The 17668-nt window shown below is 34.0% G+C and overlaps 1 protein-coding gene across 10 annotated transcripts in view; it reads right to left on the bottom strand.

Annotated features, from left to right (window-relative positions):
* Positions 1-17668, bottom strand: part of LOC106155215 (inositol 1,4,5-triphosphate receptor associated 2) — a 96166-nt gene that overhangs the window by 11164 nt on the left and 67334 nt on the right. For 9 of the 10 annotated variants that reach the window (XM_087002538.1, XM_087002548.1, XM_087002546.1 and 6 more), the window contains 9 exons: positions 12430-12671; positions 12042-12075; positions 9638-9778; positions 9346-9477; positions 8300-8397; positions 8081-8133; positions 7878-7915; positions 5310-5405; positions 4853-4888 (listed from right to left, as the gene is read on the bottom strand). In XM_087002538.1, the coding sequence (XP_086858664.1) occupies positions 4853-4888; positions 5310-5405; positions 7878-7915; positions 8081-8133; positions 8300-8397; positions 9346-9477; positions 9638-9778; positions 12042-12075; positions 12430-12671 (870 nt within the window). The remainder of the gene's footprint in view (positions 1-4852; positions 4889-5309; positions 5406-7877; positions 7916-8080; positions 8134-8299; positions 8398-9345; positions 9478-9637; positions 9779-12041; positions 12076-12429; positions 12672-17668) is intronic. The other variant, XM_087002544.1, reaches the window with a different exon arrangement.

Here is a 17668-nt window from a genome sequence, read left to right as displayed (position 1 = left end):
TTTTATTATATATCTAGTCAAAGTATAACCACCTATCCTCCAGGTAAAGGTGGGATAAACAGGTAAACAGATATTTTATGAATATCTTAATTAAGTGTGGTGGGTAGTGGGTAGGTGGGTAGTAGTCAAGCAATTAAAAGTGGCAGATAATCAAAAGGATACCTGGATAAGTGAGAAAATCTGTTTACTCTACCTCTCCCTAGAGAATCACCTTGATTCAAGGCAGGTAACTTGACCAAGCAATTAACAGTTAATTCATCAAAGGGTGAGATCATCTGTTTACCCCACCTTTACCATTAGACCCATATCTCTAACCCCGGTGCTCTCTAAGTTATTGGAGGGTTTTATTGTTAAATGGATTTGGGACATTGTGACCAATAAGATTGACCTTAGGCAGTTCGGCAGCATGAAAGGGAGCTGTACGACATACGCACTGATCGAAGCTATTGACCTTATTGCAAGGCAGACTGACACTCTAGGACAATATGCCAGAATGCTTTTGGTCGATTATACCAAAGCATTCGATAGAATAGACTATACCCTGCTTTATCAAAAACTGTTTGAATTAGGTATCCCAGGAATTATTTCAAACTGAATTTACAGCTTCCTAACTGAGAGGAAACAAAGTGTGAAGATAGGTAGTGTGAAATCAGACTGGCAACGCATTAATGCTGGTGTACCACAAGGCACAAAACTTGGTCCAGTTTTATTTGTTATTATGATTAACGATCTGAGCACCAAATGTGACACATTCAAATATGTAGATGACACCGCAATTCTAAGCTACGGGAATACCAAACTGCAGGACAATCTCCCTGATGCAACAACAGAACTCACTCTCTGGTCCCATGCTAATAAACTAACAATAAATACTACCAAGACCAAAGAGATCATATTTGATTTCTCCAAAAAAGGACACAAAACTACACCCCTGCTAGTAGATAATCAAAGGATTGAGAGAGTGGGGTCTGCTGTCTTCTTAGGGGTTAGGATCAGTAGTAATTTGAGCTGGGAAGGTCACATCTGTGATATTTATAAAAAAGCAAGTAAAAGGCTACACAATCTTAAGCTTCTGAAAAGGGCGGGTATTCCAACCAATGAACTTGCAAGCTTTTATACATCAGTAATCAGACCTACATTAGAATATGCATGTCAGGTGTGGCACCCAGGTCTTACACAACAACAAATTGATAAAATTGAATCCATCCAGATTAGAGCATGTAAGATTATATTCCCAGAGCTGTCCTACGATGGGGCACTTGAAACATGTAAACTTATCACTCTTGCTTGTAGAAGAGATGAACTATCTAAAACATTATTGCATAACATGTACTCTGAAGGACACAAAATCCATCATTTGCTACCAGAGATAAATGAAAGTTCCTACACTTTGCGCCGGGTTTATAAGTACACTGTGCCAAAATTGAGGACTGTACGATCGTCAAAAACTTTTATCCCATGGGCTTTATCAAATTTTAAGAACTGAGTTTTTTTATGAATTTTTAATGTGTATCGAATCATTTTAACACTTACAAGTATATTTTAAGATTGTGCATCTCACGACTATTTGTTTTTATTGTAAAATCCAACTTTTTAAGTTGCAAATAAATACATATTATTATTATTACTAGAGATATACTTTGATCAGATTTTTAATAAAATTTTCTGTAGTTCTATTTTCTAAAATTATCTGTACTTGTACTCCATGAAAATGAAATCGGGATAAAATAATGTTTAATGATATTAATATTATCTATCCTGGAGTTGCATCATCACCCTTATATGTTTCATAAATGGAAGAGAAGATTTGAAATTTATATTCTTTATAAAGGGGGGATGGGGGGGGGGGTCCAAAGGGACACATGACAAGTCATACAGTGTCTGTACATAAAAATGTACAATGATTCATACATAGCTACATCATTTGGCTGATATTAGGAACATGATGGACAATTTTCTAACAGAAATTAGAAGAAAATGCAATTTTTTTTGGGGGGGGAGGGGCTGAACAAGTGATTGATTTGGTTAATCTTTAGCCATGTTAATTTGAGTTGTGTAAGAAACTGGTATAAGTTCATTACAATAAACAAATGTAAATGTAACGAATGGATGTATACATGATTATATTTTGCATTACAAGATAAAGCCTGTACTACCACATAAACCCATTGTACATTTACATAACAATGAGATGGAATACTACAAGATAAGCACAAATACCCCATGCATATCCATAACCTTCACGTGTTTCTAAGCTTACAATAGTGTATAAGAAACATGTTACTAAAAGGCATGGTATCAAATGTTTCTTAATATTATACCAAATAATCTTATTTATAAAATTAGTTTAATCACATGATTTTTTTCTAAAATTGAAGTAATAAAAATAATTCATTTATGGCAAAAATACCCTTATTGAATTTTTACAGTTATCAGCAATTCTGAACAGCTATGATTATCATTTTTGTACATGAAATGCTGTCATCATATATGTGCTGTACAAAACTTCTGATACCACTCCTTGAGCTACATGCAAATATATGACCATTTATTACCCTCATACAAAAATCTTTTTTTTTTTTACCTTTTTAACTACTCTAACATATCTTATTAGATGATGCTGTGCAACAGATGAAAAATTCAAATGATTATATTGTACTTTTAGATTATCTTGAAACAAGGCAGCAAAGCTGTCAAATGTACAGACAAAAAACAGGAAATAACTATGCACAAAATAGGCTACTGTCAATTCTGATGCAAAAGTACATTATGTTAAACTGCAAATTCAACATCAAATTTTAATTATGCTCAACAGGTAATACCAATGTAAGTAAAATGTGTGACAAGTTCACACTTTGAAAATGTATAACTTCCAGAAAAAGAAGCCAATTAGACTGCTTTTCCAACTCAGGCTGCATTTTAGTCCTGTATTTCTTTTTTGAAAGTTTGGCAATCATAAGTAACATGGTTTTCCCATAATGGTCATCATGGCAGCAGCACCCAAAATTGTGTTTTCTTCTATTCTGATGCCATATTACATAATGGTTAACAGCATAATGACCGTCAATTTTTAATAATAAAATATACGTATCATGGATTTTCAGAAAATGTGACTAGCATGGGTCTTCAAGCCCGTGGAACTTCAAAGTCACACCTTGAAAATGCCAATATGTGAAAAATTAAATTTTCACAAAAAAAAACACGTTTAACTGGCAGTAAGAATTACCAAACAGACTGCATTGCCTACTGAAGCTGTATTTTAGTCCCATATTTCTTTCCTGTAAGTTTGAGAACAGTAAGTGACATGGTTTTTCTTAAATGGTCATCATGGGAGCAGTGCCCAAAATAGTTTTTTTTTCAAATTTTAATGCAATATTACATAATGTTTAACAGCATAATGACCATCGATTTTAATAATAAAATATTAGTATGATGGATATTCAGAAAATGTGACTAGCAAAGGTCTTCAGGCCCATGGAACTTCAAAGTCACAACTTGAAAATGCCAAAATGTAAACAAAGACAGCACTGTTCTGAATTTTTTTTTTTTTTTTTCATTTTTAACAATTTTTTTAACATAAAACAAAATAAACGTTTTACTGCCATTTTTATAAGATCAACTAAGAAAATTGATGAGATGGGAAAAATATCAATAGAACAGTGTTAAATGTCCAATTTCCTCCATTCTGAGATTCTGAAGATAGTAGATGATTGAATCTGACAAACTGCAATGATATGAGTTTATTTCCATTTTTGACACTTTATTACACAATACACGATTACAAGTTTACCATCATTTTTACATAATCAACTAACAATGTTGTAAAGATGCAGGAAATGTCAAACAAACACTTTTATGTATCTTATTAGTAAAATAATAAGACTGTTAACATGCCTAAGAATTGAATCTGAGGAAATGTGAAAAAACAGCATTACTTCTAAAATAATGGCCCAATTATGCTGATTTTTGAACTCAACCTGCGTTTTAGTAAGATTGACCACTCCTGGGAGTTTAATGACAATTGGCCTATCTGTTTTTCTTATATTGTGTTTACAGTGTTGCATATATGCTGAAAAATGAAAAAACAGCATAACTACTAAAATAGTGGCCTGATCATGCCGATTTTCGAACTTGACCTGCGTTTTAGTAAGATTGATTACTCCTGTGAGTTTCATGACAACAGGCCTAACGGTTTTCCTTAAAATGTGTTTACAAGGTTGCATATATGCTGAAAAGTGAAAAAACAGCATAACTTCTACAATAATGGCCCGATCATGCTGATTTTCGAACTTGACCTGCGTTTTATGAATATTCATCAGCTCTGTAAATATAAAGCCAAAAAGTAAAACTGCCCTCCACTTATCGTGTTTACAAGGAAAGTGCACGGCGCCGGCATCGGCATCGGCGACGGCGACGGCGACGACAGACGCAGGTGATGGCAATATGTACAGACACATCTGTGTCTGTACATAAAAAGTGCTTAACATGTTATAACTTCAGAAACTTGACAGCAATTTGAGCAATACTGGCATAAAGCATGTTCAAATCAACCAGTGACCTTTTCATATCACATATACTTAAACAGACATTGTTTTTATCATTTAGCATAAATTAACATAATACAGCCTGCAATCATCTAGAATATTTTTATCAACGAGCCAATTAACACTGTTAGTTAAAATTCCAACATCTTAGAAAATGTTAAATCTAACTCTTACATGTACTACCAGATGTCCTACAAAGGCACTGGCAAAAACCTGATGGTATTAGTAAAGGCATGCAACCCTTAGTGTAAAAACATCATATGACTTGTACAAGTCAGTCCCCCAAAAAATCCAGCCCAATACCTTACCTCATTATTTGGATCTACTACCAACTTTTCCTCTAACTTGAAAAAAACACAAAATAAACAACATTCACATTGACTACTGGTGATATATCTAAACAAATGACTATGCAAAAGGGAATAAAGCAAAACACGAATATTTCCATATGGAATGGATCTATATTTAAAACATTATTTTGTCAGATAGTTGTATTATCATTAAGTGCTGCAAAATATTCTGAACTGCCAACCAATGTATAAACTTAAAGGGCATACTTAAAAAGAGTAAATCTATCTGTTTAAACAGAACACAAGGCACGGTGCATTCACATAAGCAATTGTGCAAGCACATCAGAACATTCAATGTTTAGAATCAATACAAGACTTATAAATAAAATATTCTATGAATGACAATTATACTCTTTTATGTCACATTATACAAGCAAAAGTATCCAAATATCAAAGGAGTTTTTCATTTACTTACTGGGGATGATGCAGAAAAACCTACTCCCCCAGTACCACCCAGCATTCTCGGCAAAGCTGCCACACTGGCTCTCCTTCTGGCATTTGGCCCATTCACCTAAAAAAAAAAAAAAAAAAAAAAAAAAGAAGAAAAATTGGAAATGTGGCATATCAGAAATATGCACCAATTTTTTCATGTCAATCAAAAGGATTATAGGAAACAGTGCTCTGACTGAACACTTTTACCTTTTACAGAATCTTCAGTTAACTATTGTTAACTTTTGTGAACTAGAAAATACATGATCATGTAATAGAAAATATACCAGCCAAAAAAAAAAAATAATAATAAAAAAAAAAAAAAAAAAAAAAAGAAAATGCAAGTTTTGTTTTGTCTATGGTTATATGAGTCATCCTTTTCCATTCTTCCACCAGTCCAGCTCTTTACTCTATGATGGTGGTAGGCTGTGACTAGCGGTTATTATGAAATCATCTGCCCAGTTCATCCCAACTATGCTCAATAGGAGATGTCAGCATGGAATTCAGTCTCCTAAACTGGTTTTTCTGATTCCAGGGTCCACTAGTATTGATTCTGGACAACTGATTTCTGCAAGACTTTTGTCCAAATTTGGGGGCATTCAGAATGGATGATCTGAGTACTTATTGATCCGCTGACTAAATATGGCCGACCACAGATCAAAAGTGATGCTGCTGATTCCTGATGGTCTCCCTGCCTCCACACACGCCATCGCTGCAGGGGCCTAGCAATTAAACCTCGGAGCAAAGATTTAATCCATTTAAAGGTACGTGTGGAGTCAGGGAGACCATCAGGAATCAGCGGCATTGCTATTGATCTGCGGTTGGCCATATTTAGTCAGCGGATCAGTAAATACTCAGATCACCCACTCTGAATGGGGCCTTTGTATTTAAATGAGATGTCTAAAAAATTTTAAGCCAGCCATTGTCTGGAATCACTCAAGTCTATCAGTACTCTACGACAGGGCTGAGATGGTGTTCTGTCAATGAATACAGTGACTATACTAACATCTGCATATTTGGATATTTTGAAGCATTGTGGTCAAAAAAACTTGCATTTCTTTATTTAGCTAGTATATATATTATCATTATATAATGGAGGACTAATGTCATGTATCTGTTCAACAGCAAAGAAATTGTCAAACTTGTCAACTGAAAACAAAGGTAATATAATCAGTATTCAAAATAACACAACAATTAAAGTTAACCCATAGCCCCAAAACACACAAATACCAACACCCATTACAAATGTCACTCTCACATTTTTTTAAAAGATTTAATGTCAAAGCATGCCTTTATTAAATAGAACAGTGCTGAAAGCAATTAACAAAGACCAACCTGTAATGCAGAATAATCCAACTAATCCAACTAAGACTTTTTTTTTTTTTACAAAATATACACGGAACAAATGAGAACTACTATAAAGTTGTACACAAGGATTTCAGGGCTTTAGTTTTCATATATTGTTCTATTCTATTTTAGATTTCTGTGTAACATGAATATAAAGCTACTGTACATCACTGTTGTGAAGTATTTACTTGTTAACAAAATGTAATATGTCCTTTGCAGCTTGGTTTTCTATGAAGATTCATTTTTATCAAACACTAAATATGCTTTATGTAGTCAAAATATGTCTCCAAAAACATCATGCATTATACCAGTAACAAACTAATAGTTGCAAAAATATCCAGCATCTTCCACAATATATAATATGTTTCCCACCTTGTTTACTAAATGATTAAGCATCTATTATTTCTTTAAAACACTTTATGACCAACATTATGTGCAACACATACTTAAATTTACTGATAAAAACTGAAGCCAAATATTCAAATTTGCAAATTTTGTTTTATATTATTTTGAAGGAAGTATCTTTACATAAATTTTTACATAATATATTCTAGTACATATATATGCGAAATATAAAGAAAAGAAAAACAGCAAAGGCATGAAAAGGGAACCCAGTGGTCAAAGAAGCTACACAAACCAAACATGCAGTTACTACCTCTTTTTTGTCAGTCACAGGTATGTAATTAACAGCAGTAAGTGATGAAGGCAAAGACTTAGTCCTGTGTGTGGGCGGGGTGAACTAGCATTGTATAGAAACAAAGAGGCATTTGGTTAAATCAAATGTAATTAAAACAAGATACACGTATGCCCACACTTCCTTTTTTAAGTGATTATACTTTTTTTCTTTTAGTTGATAAGATCATAAGTTTTTTAATGAATATTTAATTTTACTATTGGAAATTACCTCAGCTGTGTACCAATATATTGGTTCATATAATTACAACTGATACTATTGTTAACAAATTTTAACCATGTTCAAATAAATGGTCCCACTCAATCAAGAAAGTGAGAGCAGAAGTTTCAAACTTCCATTGAAGATTAGTATTTTAAACAAGATGTCCGTTTTATCAAGGCATTTCCTTTGTGGTTAGATCATGCATCTAATAATGCATCTAATTGTAAAAAAAACTCAAGCTGTTGTTAATTTGTTAAACTTCTGAAATCTAATTGATCTTAAAAAAGTCAGAATTACAGACATCAAAATTACCTTCAGTGTTGTCGTTCTTCTTAGTAACACTGAATCCCCTGAAATGTGATGCAAATTGGATTTCCTTTGATATTCAAATCAGTAAACTGTACTTTCTGACAATCCATTGGATCAGATAACAAAATTTACTGAACATTTTTTATTGATTACAAGCAAATTTAATGATTTTTGATATACTTATGATAAAAGAGCTATATACAAACCCAAGTCAGATGATAAACTAGGACACATGATCTTGTTGTCTTTTAAAATTCTCCTAAAAATAAAAAATTAGTGTAATTAAATAGGTGTGATATATCATGTGTAGCATAACTCAAAATGGCTTAATAGACAAACAAACCATATTATCCTATATAATATAGTTCATATAATTGAAATAATGTTAATGTAATCAAAATATGCGAGAAAGATAGGAAGTGTACTTTGTTTCATCCAATTCTGTGGATAGTTTTTCGTGCAGCCTCTTCAGGTTTTCTACATATTGCACCATGCTGTCTACTGCCTTGCTCAGCCTGCATTCCTGGAAAGATCAGACATTTACAGTAATTACAAAGGCATTTACTTTCTCAAAACAATCATTCTTAATATGAAAACAATAAACATTTCTCTTTTTTCACACCATAAATGATGACTTCTACTCAAATAGGGTCAATCCAACAGGAATTATCTGACCACTGCTAATCACCAGTTTCTACAGTTAGAAGCAGCTCAGATCCCACTCCATCTCACATCTATGGTTATTACCAATTATATACCAGCACAGGAACAAAACCATATGCCTCAATATGAGAACAAGGTCATCAGATGACTTTGGGGCGTTTTAGCATGTAGTTTCTACAAAATATCAATTTAGCTAATTAACGGGCCAAACAGAAGCCTCAAGATATTTTTATAGTATGTTATTATATTTTTTATTACTGAAGATGATAAACAAGAAGCATTTTGATTAATGGCTTGCCAATTTATAACAAAGTTCCATTTTTTACGAGGCTACAAACTGTCTCCTATAGTGGATTGCCAATGCTCTGCTTTTGAGAAATTGCAGAAGTAGAAGTTTAAAATGTTTTGTCAGCCAATTTTGCCAAAACAGAAGGGTTTTCTCATACTATTATACATTATCTGAAATGAACCATCCTAGGATTTAAAATACATTTTCATGATCAACCAAAACAACCAGAGAGTAAACACTGGCAGGCTGTCAATTTTGTCATTTTGTTAATTTCAAAAAGTGCGATTTTCACATATGTTTTCATATGTTTGACACATGTGCTATATATAAAATGGAGACAGATGTGTGTAAATTCTTATTCAAAAACACAGTGAAGACTTGTATTTGGTATAAATATCAGAATATTTTCAATGTACTTTAAACAATCCCCTTGGTCTGCAACAGGTATAAAAATTAGATGTTTTTGTATCTATCATATATCCAAAGCAATGATTAAATTTGTAATCCTCACTAAGTTACCTGCTTTACAGCACCATGAAGCTCTGCATGTCCTGACATACGAAGAGTGGAATATTCTACCACTTCAACATGCTTCTGTACTGCATTGTACAGATCTCTACTTTCCTGATCAGTACACAATAGGCCAAGCATCTGCAAATTTTATGCATAATATAAAAATAATAATATACAATGCAATAAACATAATGCTATTGGTCAACAGGTATTATTATTTTCATGGTTACTGTGAACTCAGAGTAATATTTAAAACACTTAATTAAGTGATTCTTTACAGAAGACTATTTATTTTTACCTCAATGGAATTCTTCATGTCCCCTATTTCATTGAGAATACTGTCTTCTGCCACACTTCTGATGTGCTCCTGAAGTTCTAACCTTTTTTCCACTGTTGTTTTGTCAGTTTTGAATGCTAAGGCTAGTTGATTAAATTTGGCCTACATTGCAAAAATTAGCTGTCAGTTAATGGTTATATATATATATATATATATATATATATATATATATATATATATATATATATATATATATACAGTAATATGCCAAACAATTCGACCATGATTAATTAATTAATTTCATGGAAATGTCAGTTTGGTCGAATTGATTGAAATACAGCAAATGGAAACCTTTGATATCGTTGGATTGTTAGGGGCATCTGCCAAAACGTCCATCTTTCCGGAAGTATTGCATTTTACAGGAAGTGTTACGCAAGATAAGCCGCAATTTTTGCCTAACACGTGTTTCAGGCATGTTTTATCCCCCTTCTGAAATCCTATTTTGCTGTGTACAATATGTGCTAACATAACTTAACATTAAAAAAGACAGCAATTATAATTTCTAATTATATATTTCCCTCACCTATGATCATTTTCATGATGCGCTTCACAAGTGGGACGAGTAGGCCTATTTCCCCGGAGAAATAGGTGTTGTAAACAAAGGCCGGTCACTTATATTTGAAACTGGTAGCTTTAGTGGACTTAAACTAGTTATGTGATCTACGTATGCCCTATTTGAATTTTAATATGACAACAGAAATTAACAGAATTGAATTTTTTTACCAGTCTGAGATCAGTTGTTTTCAACCCGCAAGGCTTGCTCAGTATCGAGGCGTAGATGTACGTACTTACGAAGAAAATTCAATCACCCGTATCAAAGAATACCAACTGGTACTCAAACGGAAATCAGTGTAACTTCAAATTACTTTTAAGTATTTTATTTAAAAAGCATGTCATATTAAAACGTATTGAAAAAAGGCAAAATACGGAGCCTACCTGTGCCGATAGACATACAGTATCTTGTTGGCACTCTTCCGACTTTCTTACTTACATACTCTCGCTGTGCACAAACCACGGTGCATATTGAAAACCCCACTGATACAACCCGAACGTAAAAAAAGCATTTAATTGCCATAATTTTCACAAAACAGGTGCATTTATAATTTGACGTGAGAATTGAGCACATGCAGAAATGAGAGACTGGTCTTATCTGGTCTGCTCCAGCATAGCGCAAACCACATGTTAGTGAACACGGTCCCTTTTTGGGGAAGGGGGGTCACAGTAATAGAGTTCTTCGTGGATTACGCTAAATATTATCAATATCATTTCATGCATCTGGGGAAATAGAAAGTGAATCACAGGTAACGTGAATACCCAGTGGAACTCTCTATGAAGCTCCCATGGAGTTAAGGAAGACGTCATTTTTATTGCTGACAAATCAGTTATCCATGTAGGTGAACAGCTACACGTGTTCGTCAGATTTTGACAGCGCGTGGTATTTGGCGCCAAGAAGTCTGGGCGGTCGATCCCGCTGATCTTTCGGTCGATTGTAGTAAATGTAAGATCTTGCGGTGTTGACTTCAAGAACGTTTCCCCATCTGCATATATATTTCAATCGAACTTGAAAATAAATTGCTTATTCTTCCCAAACTTTTTATTGCTAGCAAACGCTATATATGGTCTATATGAAGGTGTTTACGACGTATTCTACCCACTGTCAATATTTGGTTTCATCCAGAATAGACCTTTTTTTAACCCCCCCCCCCTCCCCAGTTACAGGCGTGATAAATCAGTCAGCGAGGGCAAGTCTGCTTAATTAGCAAAAATTGTATGTCTAAAAGCTCTATTATTGTCATCGGGGACAAAGATAATGACAGGTACGTCATGCTTCCAGATTAGATCTTCAATTAATTGTTTCCTCCTCATTGACGAGAGCTATTGAAAGGACAACAATTGACAAAGGGCCGAGGCATGCAGCATCTATTTCACTGGCTTGAAAATTTACCGAGTCTTGCCGACGATGTGGTCGAACAATCGGAACAAGAAAAAAATTCTGGAGCATGATTTTGACGTATGGACTAAATGTTTGAGCCCAGAAAAATTAATTTTATAAAATAATTTTTGTGGTCCGATTGACTGGGCCCGTCGAAATGCTTGGCACATTACGGTATATATATATATATATATATATATCTCAAACATGTCCAAGAAAAATTTGAAACTAATCAATTTTTGGCAAAACTGAAAAACTTAACTTTTATTAGGCTGTTTTGTTCTTACAAAGCCAGTTGAAATGTTGTCAATGTGAATCAGCTCCTTTTAAAGTTAAATCAATAAAAGTTTTTTTAAAAATGTCATTTTTTGCATGTTCACTACTAAGAAACAAGCATGTTACAAATAACAAAGTTCATCATATGTCACTTACCTCTAGTTCTTTATCTGTAGCTTCATTATTTTTCCTAAAACAAACATTTAATTAGTTTCCTACATCAGAGTATATAGTGTGTCCCTTGGAAAATTTTTCTGCTACAGTATGTCCCACTTAAAATTCATCACAATATTTTTTTTCTATCTGCATCTTTTAAAACTAATTTGGCATTCTTTTAAAATATCTTAGTAAATGGCAATTAAATTCTATCGTTTTCAAGGATGAGCAATTTGATTCAGAGGAGGTCAATCTCTAAACTGTTCTTTGGCCAGTATTTAGCAGAGCAACAATGATATATAAATCTCACATCAGAGTTAACATTTAATAATGCTGTTGAATACAAACAAAGTGAATTAATGTTACTATTAACAAGTTTCAAGCTTACCCTTCTCCTTTCTTTCCCTTTGAAGAAAATGCCAACAGCCCAAACTTCTTTAGGACAGAGTCTGGAAGATTGGGTGTGACAGGAGTAGTCTCTACATTGTCATGAACTCCACCATTCAGTTGCACTTCTCCATTGGTTTGTTGTTCATTCTTCTTAATCTGTTGACTGCTTTCCATACTGATGGCATCAGTCTCTGGTACAGCTGGCATGCTTGGGTGCAGCAAGAATCTTCGTGGAGAAGACTGCAAAAGTTAAACATGTAGCTAATTCACATGTATTGGATGCATGTCATGCATTGATCATAATGACTTCTGAATATATTCTACTGTTCAACAGCTGTGACCAACACTTAACTCCAAGATGTTTCAATCCTGTTGTTCCATTTTCTTTGAAAACACTAATATTATTGCAACTTTGTCTTGCTTTCACTAAGCTGACTATTTCACTTTCTAAAACAGCTGATGTAAATTCAGTCTGGTACTTCAAGATAGTGCCACACAAGATCAAATCTAATGCTGCCACACATCACCTTAATTAACCTTACATTCAAAACAAAAAGGAGTTCCTTACCAATATAAGAGTATTTTTCATTCATATTTTGAGAAATGATATGGCAATAAGTATATACTTCACCTACTTCTCATCATAAAATGATGTTTATGCAGTTAAAGAAAGCATTTCAGTTTTAAGTTTCTTATCAACATTCTCTTCTGACATGTCTAAACTAAAAAGGTAAATAAGAGATAATTTTACATTTTCTTTCAAACTTTTGCACATGAAAATGAAACCTCAATATTAATGGTAACTAATTTACCTTCAAAAAACAATTTCTACAAAACTTCATACCAACATGATCTATTTCATTAGTGTTAAAACATGCTAGATCAGGGAAGGGTCTTAAAAATAGCATATTACAAACTCTACAAAACCCCAGGTAGAGCATCAAGATCCATCATCTCAGCATGGGAAGTGTTCACTCATAACAATCCATACCATAAATCATTGAAAAAAATTATACAAGTAATATACTTTGAACTGATCTTCCTCCTGTGTGACCCTTATACCATATGGGGAAAAGAAAATGTATTTATCTGAAAACTATTTTTACACTTACCCTGCTACATGTATGAAAAAACGAATCATTAAATGAATTCATGAAAAAAAAGAAACATACAATAAAAGTTATTCAGCATAAAAGAGAGGGGAGTGAAAGGGAAAATTTATTACACCCTTCCAAAAAACAACTTCAAAGCATTTATTGATTAGGTCCATTCACTATAATCAAAAGTTTATAATAAGGTTCATTGACAAAGAGGTTATTAATTGATGATTCAGTGTAAAATGAAATTATGAAATATTGAAATATTACATGACTGCTGTTCAAAACCAAGAACCCTTAAAATGGCTGTGATGCCTGTCAGATACTCCGCAAAGTTAAAGTCCATGTGAATCAAGAGGATCAGAGAGGCGATACCGCCTCCAGATATTGTACCACCAGCTGGAGTAAGCGCATTTGTATGGAACCCCCCCCCCCCCCCCAAAAAAAAAAAGGGACACCACCACCAGTCTTGTGCTTGACAAGCTCTATGAAATGCAATCAACAAGAGTTCTCAAAATATGCAAAAAAAATATAACTAAAAATTGTACAATCAAGCAGATTTTTGAACTGACTTGCATTTTCCTACCACTGATCACTCCTGTGATTCTCTAGACAATAGGCCTATTGGTTTTCCTTGAAATGTGTTGTCAGTGGTGCATATATGCTGACAAAAAAAAAACCTAGGGGCAACAACTTTCACATCTCTGCTAGTTTTGAAGCTATGAGGGGCAAAAAAATATGCAAAGCTCAGTTCATGGTGTAAAAAGTAGTTCAAAGTTCAATTTCAATATCATAGTATATGAATTTCTATTCAAGTTCAATAGTAACCATGGGCATTTCTTTGCCAATTTTGCAGATTTAAAGAAAACGTAAAAAGCAGTTCATCATAAAAAGAAAGTTAAAGGTCAATTTCAAGGTCAAAGATTGCCAGTGTATTACTTCCTATTCAAGTTCAATAGTAAACATAGACCTATCTCTGTCAGTTTTGGAGATAAAAGAGAACCAAAATTTGCAAAGTTCAATTCATGATAAAAAGTAGGTCAAAGGTCAATTTCAAGGTCACACTTAGATTGCCAGTATATGACTTCCTATTCAAGTTCAATAGTAACTATGGACCTATCTCTGCCAGTTTTGGAGATAAAAGGGAACCAAAATTTGCAAAGTTCAGTTCATGGTGAAAAGTAGGTCAAAGGTCAATTTTAAGGTCACAGTAAATTGCCTCTAATGACTTTCTATTCAAATTCAATAGTAACTATGGGCATATCTTTGCCAGTTTTGAAAGTATAAGCATTAAAAAAGTTGCAAAGTTCAGTTTATGGTAAAATGTAGGTCAAAGGTCAATTTCAAGGTCAGAGTAAGAAAACTAATATGACTTCCTATTCAACTTCAATAGTAACTATGGACCTATCTCTGCCAGGTTTGGAGTTAAAAGGGAAAGAAATTAGCAAAGTTCAGTTCATGATAAAAAGTAGGTCAAAGGTCAATTCAAGGTCACACTAAGATTGCCAGTATATGACTTCCTACTCAAGTTTAATAGTAACTATGGACCTATCTCTGCCAGTTTTGGAGATAAAAGGGAATGAAAAATTGGAAAGTTCAATTCATGATGAAAAGTAGGTCAAAGGGCAATATAAAGGTCACAATTAGATTGCCAGTATATGACTTCCTATTCAAGTTTAATAGTAACTATGGACCTATCTCTGCCAGTTTTGGAGATAAAAGGGAATGAAAATTTGCAAAGTTCAGTTCATGGTGAAAAGTAGGTCAAAGGTCAATTTCAAGGCCACAGTTAAATTGCCAGTATGTGACTTCCTATTCAACTTTAATAGCAACTATGGACCTATCTCTGCCAGTTTTGGAGATATAAGGGACTAAATGTTACAATTTTGGAGTTACAATAATGTGCCATAAATTTCCTACAGAAAAAATTAATTAAAATAAAGAAAAGGTCATTTTGGTTGAAATTCTTGAAATGGGATGTGCTCAGAAGTTCCAGATGTTCAAATTTCATGAAATAATGTCATTTTTGACCAGAAGTTGTCTGCCTTGCCAAGCCTTATGTTTTATTTTCCCCCGAGGTTCAAAATTTATAATACATTACCGTACTGCACATTTTGCTTTCACCACCACAGTTTACTTTTTGATACAGCATAACTCGAAAACCGTATGGAATACAAAAAAAAAAAAAAAACGGAGACCACTTCCAGTGTTGGGCTTGACATGCTCTACAAAATGCAAAAAAGGAATGGGTCTCTAGCATTAACGGTTCCCAAATTAGAGACAGTTTTCACTTTCGGTATCTTATGGTCACTACTCCCGTGAAAATGCACTGATTGACCCCAAATTCACGGAGATGAAAGATGACCCTGAGGGTAACACTTTCCAATATTATTATTGGTTAGGTCTGTGTAGTTTCTGAATATCAGTGCAATGTTTTTTTTTTTTTTTTGTAAAAAATTTGGTTTTTTGAAAATTTTGGCCCGTTTTACCTTGAAATAAAGGTCAAAGGTCAAATTCAAGGGCATATTTAAAATCTCCACATATGACTTTCAGTCAGCCATCTATAGAAATTTTTCCCATAATTCCTTCCGTAGGGTAGATAATTAGCATTTAATTTTGCCATTTTTGGACAAGGGTGCATTGCAATGAGTGCCACACCTAGACCCCAGCACCCACAAAGCCCAAATTTTTCGTGGAACGAGTTGAGATTATAGGTGACCTAAATCCAAGAGATGGGTATGGAGGCCCTTACCATCTAGGAAGAGAAGCGGTAATGGTAACATGGGGGCAGAGCCGGCGGAACGATCCGGAACGATCAGCCTGGTGGTACAATAAAACATAGCAGACATATTCTGTACCTTCTTTTACAAAAATTAAGCCAACCTCACATACACTGCCTTTTCCAGGCAGACTGCGGTATTTCACTTTTGTCACTTGATATCTAAACAGCTTAATTCTCCATAAAATTGATCAATCATTTACTTCTTAGGCACTAAGTGTGCATGGAATCTATAAATCTTCACTTGTCTCATACAGCAAGCTTCAGCCACATTCTATTCGACTAGTCAAAGGCAGCACTAATCATCATTTATTTTTCTTCATTTAGTATCAAGACTTTTAGGTTAATTATGATAAAGTCCTTTCACATTAGTCTAAATGAATGTTTGTTAACAAGAAAACTTAAGTTACATCTAACTAAAATATGAAGATTTTATTTTTCCAAGGTTGTTATCACTTCTACTCATTACTTTGACCTAGACCATTAATAGCCCTAACACCCAGACACAAACTTATGTACAAAGATAACATGACTTGTTGCCATAAACAACATGATCATCATATTATTGACAACAATGGTCTGTACATGTAGGAACCGCATGCATCACTTAGGGCAACTTAATGCATTTCATTAGCCAAAGCAGAGTTGAGTGATGGGATGTAAAGCATTATGCTTCTGCAGCAGTCCTATAAGCCTTAGGCATTAAAACAAGGTAATAAGAAACAAACTCAAGAATACTGTTAAGTACAAAACAGCCACTCTCAATCCTATCAGTTACACCTCTATGGTCAGTTAAAGAAGGATGCAGGTTAAATAGGTGTATAGGCCTTTCAACCAGATGTGTACCATGAACAAAGCAAATATGAGTATAAACAAAATACATCTGTGGTCAAGTTGTCTCCACCTAACACCTGACTTTGAGTTAATTCAGCTGGATTTCTTTAACATGTCTTAATTCTGAGTACCATTCCCCTTTGCAGTAACCAGCAGCAATGAGCAGCTGTGTTTTTGGATATCTTCTACCCCGACAAGATTTAAAGCTCTCTTACAACTTTCTTCATGCACCTTATACTGTGCTACCTGCCTCACAAACGGAAACAGCATTGCAAATATTTATGATTCTATGCCCTAATGATTTAAATTATTGGACAGTGTTACATGTTATTTCAATTCACCTAAGAGATCATTAAGATCAAAATAACCAAAATTGCAGTAACATAACTGATACATCTTTAAGAACAAGTAAGAGAAGATCGCAACAAGAAACATCACATGTGCTTGTTTACATGAAACCTCCCATTTTTTTAAAAACAAACAGTGCAATTAGAACCAGTATAATGCATCGGTCCCACTCTTAAATG

The sequence above is a fragment of the Lingula anatina genome, chromosome 1 (assembly GCF_051362555.1).
Source record: "Lingula anatina isolate TDL-2025a chromosome 1, LinAna3.0, whole genome shotgun sequence".
Taxonomy (NCBI): domain Eukaryota; kingdom Metazoa; phylum Brachiopoda; class Lingulata; order Lingulida; family Lingulidae; genus Lingula; species Lingula anatina.
This window is presented reverse-complemented; position numbering and strand designations above follow the sequence as displayed.